Consider the following 18,459-nt stretch of genomic DNA (forward strand, 5'->3'; position numbering starts at 1 on the left):
TTTGAAGAGAAGATATGTTTGCATTCTTTTAATTGTGAGAAAGAACTGTCATCTCTGTCTTGTCATGGAGCACAGTTTAAACTTTTGACTAAAGGGTGTTATTTCATGTCTAGAGGGCTCTAATAATGTTAACAGTGTGGGAGAGTTTATAAGGGCTTAAAATATATAAAAATAACCATACAAACATATGGTTTCTACTTCGCGGATTTTCACCTATCGCGGGGGGTCTGGAACGCAACCCCCGCGATCGAGGAGGGATTACTGTACATGCAAGTCTCAGGTTATGAATTTGTTTCCTGTGGATGTTCATAACCCGATTTTGCATACAAGTCAGAATGTGCATTGACAAATGTCTGTTAATGGGGAAATCGGCAAAGATTTATAATGTTTTATTGCTTATTTCACAGAAAAACTGAAACTTCATGTCAGTGTTGTGATGTGAGATTTTGCATATAACTTGATAAATGTTTTGTATGTCTTTATTTGTAATCTAGGCAAAGCAATGTAATTTAGTGTTACTTTGGTGAGAGGCATTCGTGTTTGCCCCCCCGTTTATGACTAATTTTACGACAGGATTTGGGGGGTTTTGTCTTAAACCAGTTTGAGGAGTGTTTCTCTGCTAAAGTCTTTCAACCCCCCTTGCAAGGAAGCCATGATGTTTAACATATGGCCTGGGGGGTTGCAGGTGTTAAGATGTTCTATTTCCCCCATTGGTCTGAGATATGGCTGTTTGGAATTGGCTTGTCTCAGAGGCCTTTAAGTACCATGATGTCCTATTGGCTCTAGGAATTGGAGAGAACATCTATAAATGTACGTGCTTAACCTCACATTCTCTCTCTAACCAACATATGATGAAGAAGCATCTCTCTTGCTAACCTGTGAAGATGTAGAAGTATTTTTCTCTTACTGATTTGATGAAGAAGACCATCACACCATGAACTGAAGACAACACAATGAAGAGCACAGCTTCAGCCATTTTGAACAGACATGTGGCTGAAAGCTGAGCACCAACGATGCCTTAACTAGAGACATTTTAAGTAACTACAAGTCTGTGTGCCACCTGAATTACACATCACCATTTAATCAGGTTGTATGGTTGCCAATATTCAAATGTACTTTGCATTTTGTTATTATTTATGAATATTATCAGTAATACATTATTTTATTTGTAACTTAACTCCTGCTTGTCTTTTTACTACATCTAATTGCCTGAGGTTATAGAAGGGAAGTTGGGGATAAGTTATATACAGTGGTAAGTCTGTGAGATTAGGCATTCTAAGGCTACATATTAATAATACAATAGGGGAAAGCAGAGCAATATATACATATTACTCTACCAAGATAAAACAGTCAATAAAGCAGTATTACTGTAATTTAAATTAGAAAATACAAATAAACTAAACTAACCCATGACCCATGAGTACATACTGCATATCATTCTTGTGCTTAAAGGATAAGTTTGGTATTTTTCAAGACACATTTCTTTTGTTCGCAATCATGATATATATATATATATATATATATATATATATATATATATATATATATATATATATATAGCATATAGATATATGCTGTTTCTTTTTTAATACATTTTTTTAAATAAGCAGCCTGTTTTTGCACTTCAAATCGGGTGAATGAAGGATTGCACAAGTGGAGATGTGTGATACCAAATAAAGAAAACAGTGAGTTTGAAAAATCACTCAAATCCAGTTATTTATGATTTTTTTCTAGGGCTACCAAACAAATGTGTCCAGGCCATTTTAGAATTTCTTTATCGAATAAGAAACACTTGGTCTCTTGTCACACTTGCTTTGCTTTACTCGATGACATATCAAAAGCATGCAGGTATACGTGGGACAATGGCTTGTCATTTCATAACTTTTCATGAGGCATACATCACTTGATCAATGAGCAGTAAGGGGTCCAACACATTTATCTATGTCTGTAAATCATTGCTAGAAAGTATAATTTCTACACCAGAAAGTGGGGAAGAATTTGGCTACATCTATTTATAATGGACCTAGTGCTTTATGGTAAATGACTATCAAATAATATATTCTGACTAAATGTTAACATGGGCTAAGAGAAAAGAATTTTGCTGAAAAGGATGCAATTGAGAAAAAAAGACCTGAACCTGAAATAAGCAGCCCCAGAGTTAGAAGTAAGACTTTATTCCACTGTGCTGCACTGATTTCCACTCCACCATAAGACAGTGATCTTCTTTAATATACAGTGTGTGTTATAACATTGTAATTTTTAAGCATTTTAGCAAATGTACACCTGTGGTAAAGTGAGGTCCGTGGCTGATTGGCACCTTTTTAAATAAATAATCGCTCCACTCGCGGCTTTAAGGAGGGGGTGTGGTGGCGTGGCAGGAGTGGTTCCTGGATACGATTCGGGTTGTCCTGCACTTAAGTGCACGAGTGCAGAATCGTCATTGGCCGTAATTGATGCCGGATAGCTGCTAATCGCCACACCAGTGCCACATCCCCATTTTAAAAGGGGAAGCGCGAGTGCAGGATAGGGGAAAAAGAAAAAAGACAGAACAGAGGTTAGTGAAGGAAAAATGCAGGAGGTGAAAGGTGGGAGTGAGTGAGTAAGTGTGCAGGCTCATTGGAGAGAAGGCAGGCAGCTGGGAGGGGAGCGCCTAAACGGAGTGTATGGCCAACAGTCAGGGGCAGTCGGAATGGATCGCTCCCACTGAGCTGTTTTGAGGAGCGGGAGTGACCAGGGGTTTGGTTGGCTCGCCGTAGAATGCAGCGGGGTCAAGAAGGCTTGGGGGGAGAGCCCGAGTTGGAGACCCGAGTTTCGGTCTGGTGTGGGAGCCTGTATGTAGCCAGGGAACGGAAGGCAACTGGACCTGATGAAGGTCAACTGCTTCTGCTGATAGGGTGACTCCCCTGCTGCGAGGCTCGTGAGGGATAAGGAGGAGAGCTGCCAATTAAAAGGAGAAGGCAACGGGTGTTTTTTTAAAAAAATAATTGTTCCTGCAAGTATTTTAACCTCGTGTAATGGTATTTATTAGATTATTTTAACCTCTACTTTTTCAAATGTTTTTATGGATTATTTATTTATGGACTGTTTTGAAACACTGTACTATTTATTTGGACATCATTTGCTGTTTTTAATAAAGGCACTATACACGTTTGCACCTTCCCCTTGCTTTGTGTGGTGTCCTCTCTAGTACAGCTCATCCGAGTCACGACTATCGACAATGTCGGGTCCAAGAGGCTCCTGAGTGACCTGCACCGTCATAACACCTGATATCTGAAATGCTGTCCTAAGATAACATAATGAAGGAGGTTCCAGCAACTAACCTGCATAGGCAATATATAGTTGTGCACATCACAGAACATACTTTACCTGAGATATTACAGTATCACTGATCGGTCCGCCAACATTGTCAAAATAAACATCTATCCCAGCAGGGCAGCACTCCAGAAGCCTGGCGGTGACATCCTCCAGCTTGTAGTTTATAGCATTGTCAAATCCAAGCTCATCCACCAGGACTTTGCACTTTTCATTGGAGCCACACATTCCAATTACTCTGGCACAGCCTTCTAATCTACATATCTGTAAGAGCAGAATTTAAGATTAATAAAAGGTAAGCATACAGGTATGGCATTAATAGCCTCTATCCATGCATACAAATCTATATTCCACATTTATCTCTAGAACAACCTGGATTCAGCATTGTCCAGGAAACAGTCCTTGTGGTTTTGGTCCAAAGTGACATTTCTTACACATACAGTATGTTTAAGCTGCACATTCATGCTGTGAGCCTTCCATTCCATCGAATTTATAAGTTACTCTACTGGATTGGGCCTGATGGACTGTGTACACAACGAGAGTAAATTGAAGTGACTGTCATTTTCAACACTGTGTTTTAGTCAGTTGTTGTCTAAACTTTAATCAAATGCATTCTTGGAAAAGTGGTGATTCTTAGAGCGCCAACTTCTTAATTTAGGAGATGATCTCTACAAAAAATCTGAAAGTAATTGTAATTCCTTTCTACAGAGTCTGGTGCCATCATACTGCCCTTATTACACTGGCAAATACTAGTATAAATACTAATGTGTAATTAATCTGTACCATTCACAATTCATACCAAACAGGGCAAATACAATAGCCTATAGAATAACCCAAGGCCTATTTATTCCAGTGTCACCAAAAGCTTGTCATGTAGACAGCTCGAAATCTTACCTATGGAAAGTATCAGATAGAGACAAACACTTTACATATCACACACTCTTAAATATATCTGCTCTCAACAAAAAAAAATACATAATAAATATTCACATACAAAAACCTGCCAAGTTTTTTAGTCCACTTATATTAAAAATCCATATACAAGTATTTTATTCAGCTCAAGACCAGGGGGACTTTATACAAACTGCTTGGTATTTTTTATGATCAGAAGTACAAGAACCCTTAAGCTTATGATCTTCATCCATATCCTGGTCAACAGGTAATGTAAAAATTTGTAGCATACGTAAAATCTGCGGCAACAAGCAAATGGTTTACTGTGACTTTTCCAATACTACATATCGTAAATACCGCAATCCAGATAATCATGATCAACAGACACCTTTAGATCGGAGTTACCTGTAAATGAGCAACAAGGATGTGCAGGGTTGTCAACACCAAACATGAACATCACTGAAACTTGCAAGTCGGAATCCTCTGAACACGAGTCAGTTTCACTGCCCATGTCAACATCTGATGACCAACTTACATCATCATCACTATCGCTCGATTCAAGCAATGGTTCAGTTTTAGTTTGATCTAAAAACAGACCTTATGGCTCCTCGCTTGTCATTGTGTTTTTAGCTGAAGGTTCTACCCCTCTTAGGAATACTGATGAGTTACCATAGAGTTATAATAAACTGAAAGAAAACATCGAAATAATCATAATTTTTGCAGCATAATTTTACTTGATCTGTGGTGGGCTGGCGCCCTGCCCAGGGTTTGTTTCCTGCCTTGCGCCCTGTGTTGGCTGGGATTGGTTCCAGCAGACGCCCGTGACCCTGTAGTTAGAATATAGCTGTTTGTAAAATGAATGGATGGATGGAATTTTACTTGGTCCACTGGATGGCAGCAGAATACAGTCCAGAGAATTTTTTTCGGGCCTAACACTATAAGGCAGATCATTACACATCACCAACAGTGTGACTTGGGAATAACCGTTTTTCTGTAGAATTCTGAGCCAGTCACAATCAGGGTTAACACCAGGATTGTGAATGATTTTCCCAACTAGAAAGAGTTGGTTTAAGAATAATAAAAATAAAGACAATAATAAGAAAAAATACTAATGAAGCAAAAGGGACTAGCAGCTATAGTGCATGACACAATACCAACGAAATAACAAAAAACACAAAATTTCCGAATTAATTGTTCTACCTCTTCACAATTTACAAGCTATATTTTCCTTTAATTCTTGATAAACACTATTATAGGCTTTTCTTGTTTGGCTAACCCATATGTGGCATTAACCTTTGTCTTGTTGAAAGCTCATTCAGATTCGCAGTCTACATGAGTTAAAGATGAGATCTCTGGTTTATATTGAAAGTCATTTGTTTCTACAGATGACAGCGTACTGATGCATTTTATACATTCTGTGGTAGATGGCCGGCTGTTTATCCCGACCAATACCCCCAAGCCGCCAGGTGGAGCCCTCCTTGCAGCATGGAGGTCCCCAGAAGACCAGTAGGGCATCATGGACAATGTAGTTTTTATGTGCAGCCCTGCTGGATGCCATGGGGGCCACTAGGGGACGCTGCAGGGAGGAATAATGGATATTTTCCCTACGCCCCGGAAGCACACGTGGACAAGAGGAATGACGTGCTTCTGGGGTGAAGAAAAGGACTTGTACCTGACCCGGAAGTGATTGAGAGTCACATGGACTGGGCATTGGGAACACTTCTGGGTCAGGCTATATAAAAGGACTATGGGAGCTCCCAGACGGCGAGCTGAGCTGGGTGGAAGGGTGGCAACGCGTCTGGGAGTGGAGGATTGTTTATTGTTAGTGATTGTGATTATTTATGAGTATTGTGGAGGAAAGGGTGCTTTGTGCACTGTGGAAGATTAATAAAGTCAACTTGAGGACTTTTACCTGGTGTTTGGAGTCGTGGACAGGGGTTCAAGGGAGCGAGAGCGCCCCCTATCTACCAAAGTGGCGTAGCCGGCAGGATACTCCAGCGTCTATAGCGGAGGACCTGAATCAAAATTTTCTGTGGGAAGAGAACCCCGAGAAGACTACGGCGTCAGGAATGACCACAACGCTGCTGAAACCCGAAAATTCAGAGTCCAAAAAGGGGAAGAGGAAGGGCAAACAGGGCGACAACACCAGCGGGAGCGCCTTAGGCACAATGGCCGACGCTCGGGAGGAGTCAAGGAGTGGCCTTACAAGTCCGGAGAAACCTTCAGGACCCACCGATCGCTCTGAGGTACGTGCCAGGAATGTTAATGAAAATCCATTTATTATTACTCACTTTGTTCCTTGCATGTACCTCGGAGATGATCATCTGGAGGCTCTGAGGGAAAAAGGAGACTGCCCCGAAGATGACGGCCTACTCCTGTCGAAGCCAGAGCGCCTAGGAGTCGACTTCCGCATGACGGTAGCCGAGGAGGGACACGGCAACAAACCCGCTGCTTTCTGGGAAGGAGGAGGTCCGCGTCCCGCTGTTTGTGCCTTCGAGCCCAAAGTATCGGACTTGGACATTCCGAAGGGGAAGGGGGAGGCGAGCGAGGCACCGCTCACCCTGCGAGAAGGTAAGGAGGGTCGGGAAATGGCTGATCGGGATGTCACAAAAATAATAAAAAAAAGACCGCAGTTCGCCGAAGGAGGCAACCCGACCCTCAGAGAACTCCAAATCCCAGAAGCCTCCGCGAGACCCGTCAGAGCACATGCCAGAAGCGGACGTGCTCATTGGCTCCCGGTCGGCAGGTAAGACGAACAAGGAAGCAAGTCTCCTGCCGGCTGAAGTAAATAATATAAACTTACGGGAACTCGAACGGTTAGTCGAGCCCGTTAATAGTTTTTTGCAGGTCTTGAAGACCATTGAAAATATCATAGAGGAATTGGGAGCAGCAGCCAGAGAGCCGTTAGAAAAGCTGAGGAAAAAGTTTGTGAAAATATAACTGGAGCTAGGCATAGGCTGTTCTACTTGGTGACAGATGCTAGGAAAGTAGTGTCGGTGTACACTAATGTAAATAACAGCACAGCTCTATAATTTGATTTTTTTTAACCATGAAAAATGCATTACAATAATTTGTTGCCCCTATTGTAAAAGATTTATTAAGATATCATGCCTTTGGTTAACATGCTATGAGCTAGCATTGTTAGTCAGTCACCTTCCTAACACAGGGTCACGGGGGTCTGCTGGAGCCAATCCCACCCAGCACAAGGCGCAAGACAGGAACAAATCCTGGGCAGGGTGCCAGCCCACCGCAGGGTGCACACACAACCACACACGCCCACCAAGCACACATACGGGACAATTTAGGATTGCCAATGCATCTAACCTGCATGTCTTTGGACTGTGGGAGGAAACCCACACAGACACGGGGAGAACATGCAAACTCCACGCAGGGAGGACCGGGGAAGCGAACCCAGGTCTCCTTACTGCGAAGCAGCATCGCTGCACCACCGTGCTGCCCGAGTTAGCATTGTGATCAGCAATATATCATTCAAAAATCCTTGCTGTAATTAATGTCTGGGAACAATTTCAAAAATATGACCAAAATCAGATAAAATTTTGTTCCTGGTATTTTCTGCACATTGGTATAAGCAAAACTAACCCCTAACCAGTCTTCATTTGATTTTACTCATCATTATTTCATACCCTCAACATTATATAAATGATATATGATCACCTTTTTTTTAACCATTATTGTAATATTTCTCCAACTGGTGAGAATCCAAAGAATTCCATCTTACCTGGCCAGCCAATGAACCGCAAGCTCCAGCTGCACCACTAACGACCACAGTCTGATTGGTTCCCGCTCTCACATGACCCTTCTCTCTTACACCAAGTAGTGCAGTTAGTCCTGGCATTCCCACCGCACCAAGGAAATAGGAGAGATGTCCATCTACTAACTTGGGGTCGAGCTGGAGCACAACATCAAAGAAATAAAAAGCGAAATCAGAATCCATCAATCCTTCCAGTTGCTTATTTCAGAATAAATACAATTGACCTAAACAAGAAGTAAGTAATCCAAGAATTAAGGTGATTTCTTTTGCTTTTTCCCCCCCAGAATGAATCAAGATAATAATTATAAGGCAGGAGAGCCGACTGCTGACTAACTATACATGGCTGTTATGCTATTGTGTACTAAAGTACAATGGCTACCAGCTCCTTAAACCATCTGTGCTAAGGATGTCAAAGGCTGCAGTGTCTTCTGGCATCCAAAAAGCATCATCTTTGCTGTTTGACTTCAATTAATCTTAATACTTCCAGAAGGCTGTCAAATTATATTTGAACAGAATAATCACAGCTTCCAATCTATAACGGACAATTTTACGGGTGCAATTAGTTCTCTGTTTGTACATCCTCAAGCATTGCCAAGCACCTACTGTATCATGGTAACTACAGTATTTCATGGTCTAGACTCATGTACTACTCTTGTTCTGGAACTTGGATATTCATACAGCTGTTGTAACAAATAAACAATTAGAATTCTAAAAGTCAATAACTGAGAAATTTCAACACCATTCATACCAATTTTAATTTGTAAAATGGCTCTATTTTTCATGACTTATCTACTGAACAAACCAATAAGTGTTAAATCTTTATTTTTACAGGTCCAAAATACATCAGCCGTCCTAGCAGATTTGTTTGTCTTAATTATTTTCCCATAAAACTGAGGGCTTTGTGGAAGCATTACTTTCATTTTGTTGACAGCTCAGTTCTAGGAAACAGCCACAAGTGGGCAAACGGCGGTCATATGAAACATCAGGGTTCTGTCTGGGTGAGGTGCTGTAAGTTCTGAAATGCTGTGTATTTTGAATATTATATTCAATCACATTGCAGTCATCACCTCTACAGGACACCCTAAACAAATGATAAAGGAAAAAGCATGCCAACATATAAGCAGAATGCGAACTGTTTCCTTTTCTCTTGTCTTGTAATGAAAAGGTACATATCCACTTCTCAGCCACCAGTACAAACTTCCATATAAAGAATCATTTCTATAGAAGACCACCCATACCATGTGTAACGGTTTTTAGTCCCTGGAGGGGAAAATGAGCTGCTTTGACAAGTCATTTCACACAACTTTCAGACAGCAATGCCTCATATTAATAATTTTCATTTCCTATCCACTCATAATCACAAAAAACAAAGATTCTGAAATAAAATGAATTATACTGTGAGTCATTACATGCTTAGCTTCAGCTTATTTCATGAAAGAAATTGACACAATTCTTAAAAAAACCCAGACCTGAATTGGATATATTAAGAATGTTATTTAACAAATAGTTTGGTGTTAGCTGAGGGCAATGAACAATAGTTTTAAACAATTCACAGATAAGAGTATAAAAGACAGCTCAGATTTCTAGGACGCTGACAGCATGCATGGGAGAAATCAAATAAATAATGGATCAGAGTAAAATACCATAATTGTGAAAGCTGTTTAGTTACTGTACCTCTAAGCACATTAGAGAAGCACAAGTGATAAACACACATTAAAGTGGTGCTTGTACTAAACCATTATACTGTATAACTGTGCGGAGAATATTTATAAACAGTGTGGGAGAGTTTATAAGGGCTTAAAATATATAAAAATAACCATACAAACATATGGTTTCTACTTCGCGGATTTTCACCTATTGCAGGGGGTTCTGGAACGCAACCCCGCCGCGATCGAGGAGGGATTATTTATTTTTTTTCTCCAGCCATCTGGAGTTTTTTTTTTGTTTTTTCTATCCACCCTGGCGATCGGACCTTACTTATCCTATGTTAATTAATGTTGACTTATTTTATTTTCTTACTGTGTCTTTTATTTTTCTATTCTTCATTTTGTAAAGCACTTTGAACTACATTTTTTTGTATGAAAATGTGCTATATAAATAAATGTTGTTGTTGTTGATTACTGTATAACATGTAATCACGCTATGTCTGCGGAACACATTTGTTCAGGCATGATTGTGGAGATGGAGTTGGCTCAACTCTCAGTGTAGGACAGAAGGGCACAGGTCTATGGGGACTTGGACGAATATCTGGAGCACAGCAGGGAATGGATTTCGTGTTTAGGCTCTGTTTGACCCAGAAAGACTCTGAGGTATTGAGTACATCATAGATGGTTTATATTTGCGAAAGTAGGATAGAAATGTTAACAGAAGTCAGGTTTAAATGTATGTAAAATGCATCAGGGATTTGTGTTATTATGAACAAAAAAACAAACAAGACAATGAGATAAATATCATATTGGAATTACTAAACAAGAGGGAATACAAATGCGCATAGAATCAGAAATGCATTAAAAATGTTTCATGCTTATTAAAAATAAAACAAATGGAATAGACTTATCTTATATATAAAAGCCACATACCACTGACTCACCCATCATGAAATCTCCTGAACCACGAGGACTTGGGACTTGAAATTTGGAATGTAGGTTACACTTGGCCCATAGGTGCTCGCTAAGAAACGGTTTTAAAAATTTCGGGGTCCAATCGTAAAATTTCTTATAGTTTTTTAGACCTGTTTGTATGTCTGTCCACTTTTCACATGAGAACTACTTAATGGATTTAGATCGGATTTTTTCTATAATTTGCTTAAACGTTCTGTTGATTTTGCGACTTTCTCATCACGCTAAAGTTTTCATAGTTCGCTTGCGGTACGGATTTATTAGTGCGAATCCGACAGAGACTCATTGGGCTGTAATGCCCTCCTCATTCACGCGTCTGCCTCGCGCCGTAACCTTAACTCCACTTAGTTAGCGAACGAGAGAACTACTTAATGGATTTAGATCTTTTTTTTTTATATAATTTGCTTGAACATTCCAGTTGATTTTGTGACTTCTCTCATTGCGCTAAGAATCACAGTTTGCTTGCAGGAGCGATATATTCACGATAATCTGAGACAGAGGCTGCGGGCAGAGGGTAGGGTGTAGAGTGACGTCAGGAGTAGGGAGCTGGGCGGGGCCTTCCTCACTGTCCTGTTTCACTAATACGCGGGCGAAGCCGCAGGGGATGGCTAGTACAGTATATACTGTAGCTGCCCAAAAATATAGCAGGAAAAGACACCTGACTGAATCAAAGAGGTTGGCATAAGCTTGACATACTGCAGTTATTTATTTATTTTTTTAGAAAATAAAGGCAAGTTCAAAATGAAGGCTGCAATCGTCATCATTATTTCAGGAACTGACGTATTGCAAAAGAGGTAAATAACCAAATTCCCAAAACAAAAGGATAAAACTCAAAACTATCCTGATTTTAACGATTTATGAATGTTATTTCTCCAAATGGCCAGAATATCACCTTTCCTTTGTGTAAACACAAACACCTAAAATGGTTAAAAGCAAATACATCATCAGCACTACCAGGAGCACTCAAAGAAGCTCACGTTTATATACTGTGAAACACGTTAAGACTAGGGTGCGTTTTACAGGCTCTGACCGTGAAAAAACTTAGGGAAAGAGTGACAAGGTGACACAGGCAATAATGTCATTTCTTTTCTTGCCTTTAGAGTGGCGGAGGACCCCGTCGACTAACGCTGATGTCACTTATGCCCAATAGCTGTTTTTCCTGCCCCTTCCGCTCTGGTCACATTAATATTCAGACGTGGATTACGCAACACAGAATTTTTTTTTTTCTAAATGCTTTTTATACAGTTTGCTGTTGTCACAATATAGATGCATATTATACGAGGATCTTTTTTATCTCCATTTTGCATAAAAACATGAGATTTAAAAATTTTCTTATCCATCGCAACAAACTACATGGGATAAGAAAAATATTAAAAAATCATTTTTAGGTTGAGAATTCTTTTAATCCTACAAATGATGAGGGAAGCAAGGCGGAGTGGTGGCTCTGAGGCTAGGGATCTGCACTGGCAATCGGAAGGTTGCCGGTTCAAATCCCGTAAATGCCAATAGGGACTCTGCTCTGTTGGGCCCTTAACCTACAATTGCTGAGCGCTTTGAGTAGTGAGAAAAGCGCTATATAAATACTAAGAATTATTAACTAATAACAACAGACAACCCAAATAATTCTGAGAAGTAACAGGTGTCCCAAGGAAGAAAAGGCACAGTTCAAATAATGGTGTAAACTCACAAACCATAATAGATGTAAGACAGTTCTGTGTGGGTGACTTTTAAGCGCAGGTTAAATTTTAATTGTTTGAAATAATTTCATTAAAATTGAAAGACTTGTAATGGAAACAAAAATTCTTTATTAGTTATGTGGCAACAATCCGTTTGACTTCGACTTTGGGGCTTGAGAGGAGAAACGGCTCTAAAGACGTTGCTATTGCAACACAGCAAAACAGTGTGTCTGTTTATCTGAGCACTTCTTAAAATATCACAGCTTCAGGAAGGGAGGGTAAGTCTTGTAACACAAACCTTCAGATACCTCAAGGGAATTAGCATAACACAGGTGGGGAAAGCGTTCAGAAAAAAGAAGCATGTGAACAAAGGGTATGTGGTCTACAATGGATCAGTCACCTGAGAATAAATGCTACAGCAGAGCATATGTGGGGGAATGAGGGCATGGGGTTGGAACAACTCTGTAAGCTCAAAGAACAACAGGGTTATAGGAGACAAACAGAAAAATAAATCTGGCTAAGAACAAGAGCACTTATGTCAAAGTATTCTCTCCCCTGGAAGATTTCATATTTTATTATTATACAATATGGAATCAGAGAGGATTTCATTTGACTTTTTTGACACCGAGAAACAGGTAAAAAAAAAAACTCCTTAATGTCAAAGTGAAAACAGATCTCTGCAAAGTGGTCTAAATGAATTACAAATATAAATCACAAAGTATTCAACTGCATAAGTATTCAGTATTTAGTAAATCCAACTTTGGCAGCCAGTCTATGTGCACAGGTCTCTATCGGCTTTGTACCTTCTGGACACTTTTCAATTTTTCCCCATTCTTCTTCAAGCTCTCCCCGGTGGCAGAGAGATCACGAGTGCACAGCCTTTGTCAAGTCCAGCCACAAATTCTCATTTGGTTTGAGATTTGAACTCTGACTTTGCCACTCAACAACATTCACATGGTTGTTTAAGCCATTCCAGTGTGGCTTTGGCTTTAGGCTTGGGGTTGTTGTCTCTCTGAAAACAAATCTACTCCCAAGGTGAAGGTTTCTTGCTGACTACTGCATCATATTTTCCTCCAGGATGTCCCTGTATTTTTACTTTCATAAGTCTCCATGGTGCCTCGCAGTTAGGAGACCCGGGTTCGATTCCCGTGTCCTCCCTCCCTGTGTGGAGTTTGCATCTTCTCCCTGTGTCTGCCTCGGTCTCCTCCCACAGTCCAAAGACATGCAGGTTAGGTGGATTGGCGATTCTAAATTGTCCCTAGTGTGTGCTTGGTGTGTGTGTGTGCACGTCCTGCGGTGGGCTGGTGCCCTGCCCAGGGTTTGTTTCCTGCCTTGCGCCTTGTGTTGGCTGGAATTGGCTCCAGCAGACCCCCATGACCCTGTAGTTCGGATATAGCAGGTTGGATAATGGATGGATGGTTGAAGTCTCCATGGGTCCTGCTGTTTTTGACAATGTACAGTGTTCAAACATGATATTTAGTCTGATGGCCAAAACAGAGCTCCATTTTGGCCTCATCTGACGATAGAACCTTTCTCAAACTGACTTCAGAGTCTCCTATGTGCCTTCTGGGAAACTCTTGTCGACATGTCATGGTTGTGTTTTCTTTTTTCCACTCACCCATAAAGCTGCAAATTGTGAAGCAACCAGGCAACAGTTTTCTTCAATCATGGCCAGAATAGTTGGTAACTCCTTCACAGCTCTCTGGAGTATCTTAGTGGCCTTGCATGATCGCTCAGTTAGTGAGGACAGTGTGCTCTAGACTAATTTATAGTTTTGGTGTACTCTTTCTATTTCTTAATGATTGACTTAACTGGACTCCAAGGTTCATTCAGTGACTTGGATATTTTCTTGCCTTCATTCCCACGCTTGTGTTTTTTCAATCCCTTTTCCAGAGCATTCCTTGTTGTGTTCTTTTGTGTTCATTAAGTAGGTTACTCCATGATACTGACTCAACCACAAGTTGGATCTTCCATTTATACCACAATCAATTAAAACATTGGACAGGTGATGTCAATTGAACTAAGTATGTGACTTATAAAACCAATTAGCTGCACTAAGTGGTGATTTAGGGGTGTCAGATTAGAGGGGTAGAAACATATGTGATCAATTATTCATTGCTTTATATTTATAATTAATTCAGATCACTTTGCAGAAATCTGTATTCACTTTAACATTCAAGAGTCTTTTTCTGTTGATCATTTGTAAAAACTGTAAATGAAATCCACTTAGATTTAATGTTGTATAACAAGACATGAGAAAACTTCCAAGAAGGTGAAACATTTTGATAGGCACTGCAATTCTATGTTTAAAGCTAGATAATGTGGTGTAGTGACTAATGCATGCAACCTTAAACCACTGTTGGACTAAAGCTATGTGTATTTTATGTTTATTTGTTGTTTTTGTATATTTATATTTTGCTTTATCTTATTTCTGTTGGTTTTATATGTGATGTGATAATTGTGTTGTGTCCCCCTGAATGTAGTTGTATTCCTTGCTCTTTGTCAATGTGGCCCCAGGAGGCGGTGCCACCCTGACATTACTGTTGCTGGTTCCTCCCTCTTGATATAATTAATATACAAAGTTTACACACCCCTGCCAAAATCACAGATTTTGTGTAATTAAAAAATTAAACCAAGATAAATCCTGTCAGAACTTATGCCACCTTTATTGCAAAATAGCATTCTAAACAAAGACGGTGAAAACAAATCAGACACTGTTTATGAAAAAAGGGGAAAATATCCTAAAAAATCTAGTTGCATTAGTGTACACACCTTTTAATAATTAGTGATGTGGCTGTGTTCAGAATCAACCAATCATAAGAAGTCTCATCTCAAACAGTACTTAGAATATACTTGATATCAATTAATGTGGCTCTGACTGAGCTCAGATAAATTTTAGATGTTCATGTAGGATTATTCTAATATTTTCTTGGTTGCAACATACTCCAAACGCCATGGTTCACAAAAAGTTTTTAAAACATGAACAGGTTCTCGTCATTGAAAGGTATCAGTCAGGACAGGGGTTTAAAAAAAAAAGGTATCCAGAGCATTAAACATCCCATGGAGCATGGTGAAGACTGTCCTCAACAAGTGGAGAAAATATGGCTCAAAAGTGACCAGTCTACCATGATTAGGACATGCCTCTAAGAACAATAAGAAGTTAAGGAGAAAACTGGTCAGGGAGGCCACCAAGAGGTCTACAGCAACATTAAAGGAGCTTCACTTAAAGCACTTTGAGCTATTGTTTGTATGAAAATGTGCTATATAAATAAATGTTTGTTGTTGTTGTTGTTGTTCAGGATTTTCTGGCAAGTACTGGTTGTTACCTACATGTGACAACAATTGTAGTCTTCATAGGCCTGGGTTGTAGGGTATGGTACCAAGACAGAAGTCTTTTCTCACAAAGAAAAACATCCAAGCCCGGCTAAACTTTGCAAAAATATATACCCAGTCGCCCACAACCATATGTAAAAATGTATTATGTTCTGATGAGACCTGGACAGATGATGATGGACATGTGAATGTCGTGGTGAAATCTTGCTTTCTGGCTGTCAAAAATCAAGCCTGTTTTGTCTAAACGCAACCTTGAAACAGTGATACGTGCTTTTATAACTTCTTCTAGATTACTGCAATGCGCTTCTTTTTGGAATTAGCCAGGCCTCCATTGCTCGCCTACAGCTGGTGCAAAATGTTGCTCCTCAATTTTTAACTGGCACACGAAAGCATGAGCACGTTACCCCGATTTTGGCTTCCCTTCACTGGCTTCCAGTTCATTTTCAAATCCATTTTAAGATCCTTGTATTTGGTTTTAAAACCTTTAATGGTTGTGCCCCATTTTATTGGTCGGAACTGCTGTACCCTTGAGTACCATCTCGCTCTCTCAGGTCAGCAGACCAGATACTTTTACTTGTTCCCAAGGCATGATGCAAACTCCGAGGTGATCGAGCTTTTTCAGTTCCAGCCCCAAAACTCTGGAACGATTTGCCGTTGCACGTTAGGCCGGCTCCTTCACTAGCTGTCTTTAAATCTTATTTAAAAACACACTTTTACTCTCTGGCTTTTAACCCAGTATGATATGTAGACTATCTGTGTACGTTTTATTATGAATCTCTTCACCTCTTATGTGTTTATATGTTTCTGTTTCTTTAACCCTTGGATATTGTGTGTCTGATATGTTGGGTTTTTATTGTACAGCACTTTGGTCAGCCTTGATGTTGTTTTTAAAGTGCTTCATAAATAAATAAATCCAAAAGATATTCTTGGCACAGAAATAATACAGCACATCATCAGAAGATCACCATACCCACAGTGAAGCATGGTAGAGGCAGCATCATGCTTTGGGGCTGCTTTTCTTCACCTGGAACTGGCGCTTTAGTCAAGGTGGATAGAATCATGAATAGCTCCAAGCATCAGTCTATTTTGGCACAAAACCTTAACACAACTGATAGCAACTACACCTTTCAGCATGACAACGACCCAAAGCATTCATCACAATCAACAAAGCAACGACTTCATCAAAGTGGGATCAAAGTTCTGGAATGGCCCAGACCTTGATCTAACTGAAAATCTGTGGGGTGACCTGAAGAGAGCTGTGCACAGGAGATGCTCTTGTAATTTGACAGATCTGGAAATTTCTTGCAAGGAGGAGTTGGCAAAAATCACCAAGTCCAGATGTGCCAAACTGATAGACTCTCACCCAAAATGACTGAGTGCTGGAATAAAATCAAAAGGTGCTTCACACTAATGCAGCCAGATTTTTGTAGGACTTTCTTTTCCTTTTTTTACTGAACAGTTTCTGACATTTGTTCACATTCTTTGTACAGATTGCATTTCTGCAATAAAGGTGGAATAAGTTATCACAGTATTTCTCTTGGTTTCGTTTTTTGTCATAAATAACCTGGCATTTCGGCAGAGGTGTGTAGATTTTTTATATCCACTATAAATAGCCAAGAGGAAAACAGTCAGCAGCAGCACATTCAAGTGTGAAGGAGTTTATAGCAAGTATTTTATGTATGGATTTTCTGGCATTTTTGATTATTTCTGCTCTGTCTTTGTTTTTTGTTGCTGCCTGATTACATATTGGGATATTTGAGTATTTCTGTTATTTCTCCTATTTCAATAAAAACTTGAGGTGGTTTGTCATGTGGTGGGTGCAGCAATGTGCTGTTATCAGAGCATGCTTCTAGCCTCTCTCTCCCTCAATAAATAAAACATCAATTTATAAAGATTACAGTCTGGGATTGTCTTTACCAACCAGAATTTTCATAGTTTAATCTCCCTTGTAAAACATTGTAGTATATCACGGTCTTCTCGACCTTTCAAGGCCAGCCTTTTGTGAAGGTTTTTAGAGGTCTCACATTACTGACCATGTTTAGGACTCCAAATCATAAGAACCACAAGGTTGCGAGTTGAATATTTGCTTCTAATTCACTGCATGACCCTAAACCATCACTTAGCCTGAACATGTTTTAGTTGTTAGAAAGTATAAAGGTTGTCGGTTTGAATAGACAGAAAGAATGCTGCTGTGTTGGGCCCTTGAGAAGCCCCTTAACCTGCATTTGCTTCAGGGATGCTGCACAAATAGCTGACCCTGTGCTCTGACCCCAAAATAATCTCTGGAGAATAGGTTAAGAAAACAGACAAATTCCAAATACAAGAAATTGTATATGACAATTAAGGGATTTAAAAATAAAAGCATTTATATAGTACCCTAAATCTGTAAGATTCCCTTAATAATGGTGTTAGCTAAATATACTGGGTGAGCTAAAATGAAGTACCACATTTCTCAAGGTCATTGCATGAGGTAGAGGTAGCCGAGTGGGTTGGGGTGAGGGTCCTTTGATGGGCGATCACTTGTAGATTTCAGTCGGCAACATGCCCTGGTCTGGTGCACACCATCATGCTTTCGCTATCGAAGCGTTCTTCAAAAATAACAAATCCATCATCACTACGCAACATGCCTTCCGAACGCACTTCAGCATTTCTCCTAATGGTGACTTCCCAAATCAGAAAAAAATTCTTCAGTGGGTGGCTAAACTTAGACAGATGGGTACAACATTGAACAGAAAATCTCCAGGCCGTCCTCGGACTGTACAAACACCTGAAAACATCGAAGTTGTAGGGGCATCAATTTTGCAGTCTCCTAGACGTTCAGCACGCAAACCTGCTTCTGCCTTAGGCATTTCCGTCT

The 18,459-nt window shown here is 40.0% G+C and overlaps 1 protein-coding gene across 1 annotated transcript in view; it reads right to left on the reverse strand.

Annotated features, from left to right (window-relative positions):
• ptgr2 (prostaglandin reductase 2) overlaps positions 1-18,459 on the reverse strand; it is a 97,796-nt gene that overhangs the window by 42,906 nt on the left and 36,431 nt on the right. Inside the window, exons 4-5 of the mRNA XM_039741497.1 lie at positions 7,943-8,113; positions 3,367-3,576 (exon numbers count right to left, since the gene is read on the reverse strand). Coding sequence (XP_039597431.1) covers positions 3,367-3,576; positions 7,943-8,113 — 381 coding nt within the window. The remainder of the gene's footprint in view (positions 1-3,366; positions 3,577-7,942; positions 8,114-18,459) is intronic.

This window comes from Polypterus senegalus, chromosome 18 (assembly GCF_016835505.1).
Source record: "Polypterus senegalus isolate Bchr_013 chromosome 18, ASM1683550v1, whole genome shotgun sequence".
Lineage (NCBI taxonomy): Eukaryota > Metazoa > Chordata > Cladistia > Polypteriformes > Polypteridae > Polypterus > Polypterus senegalus.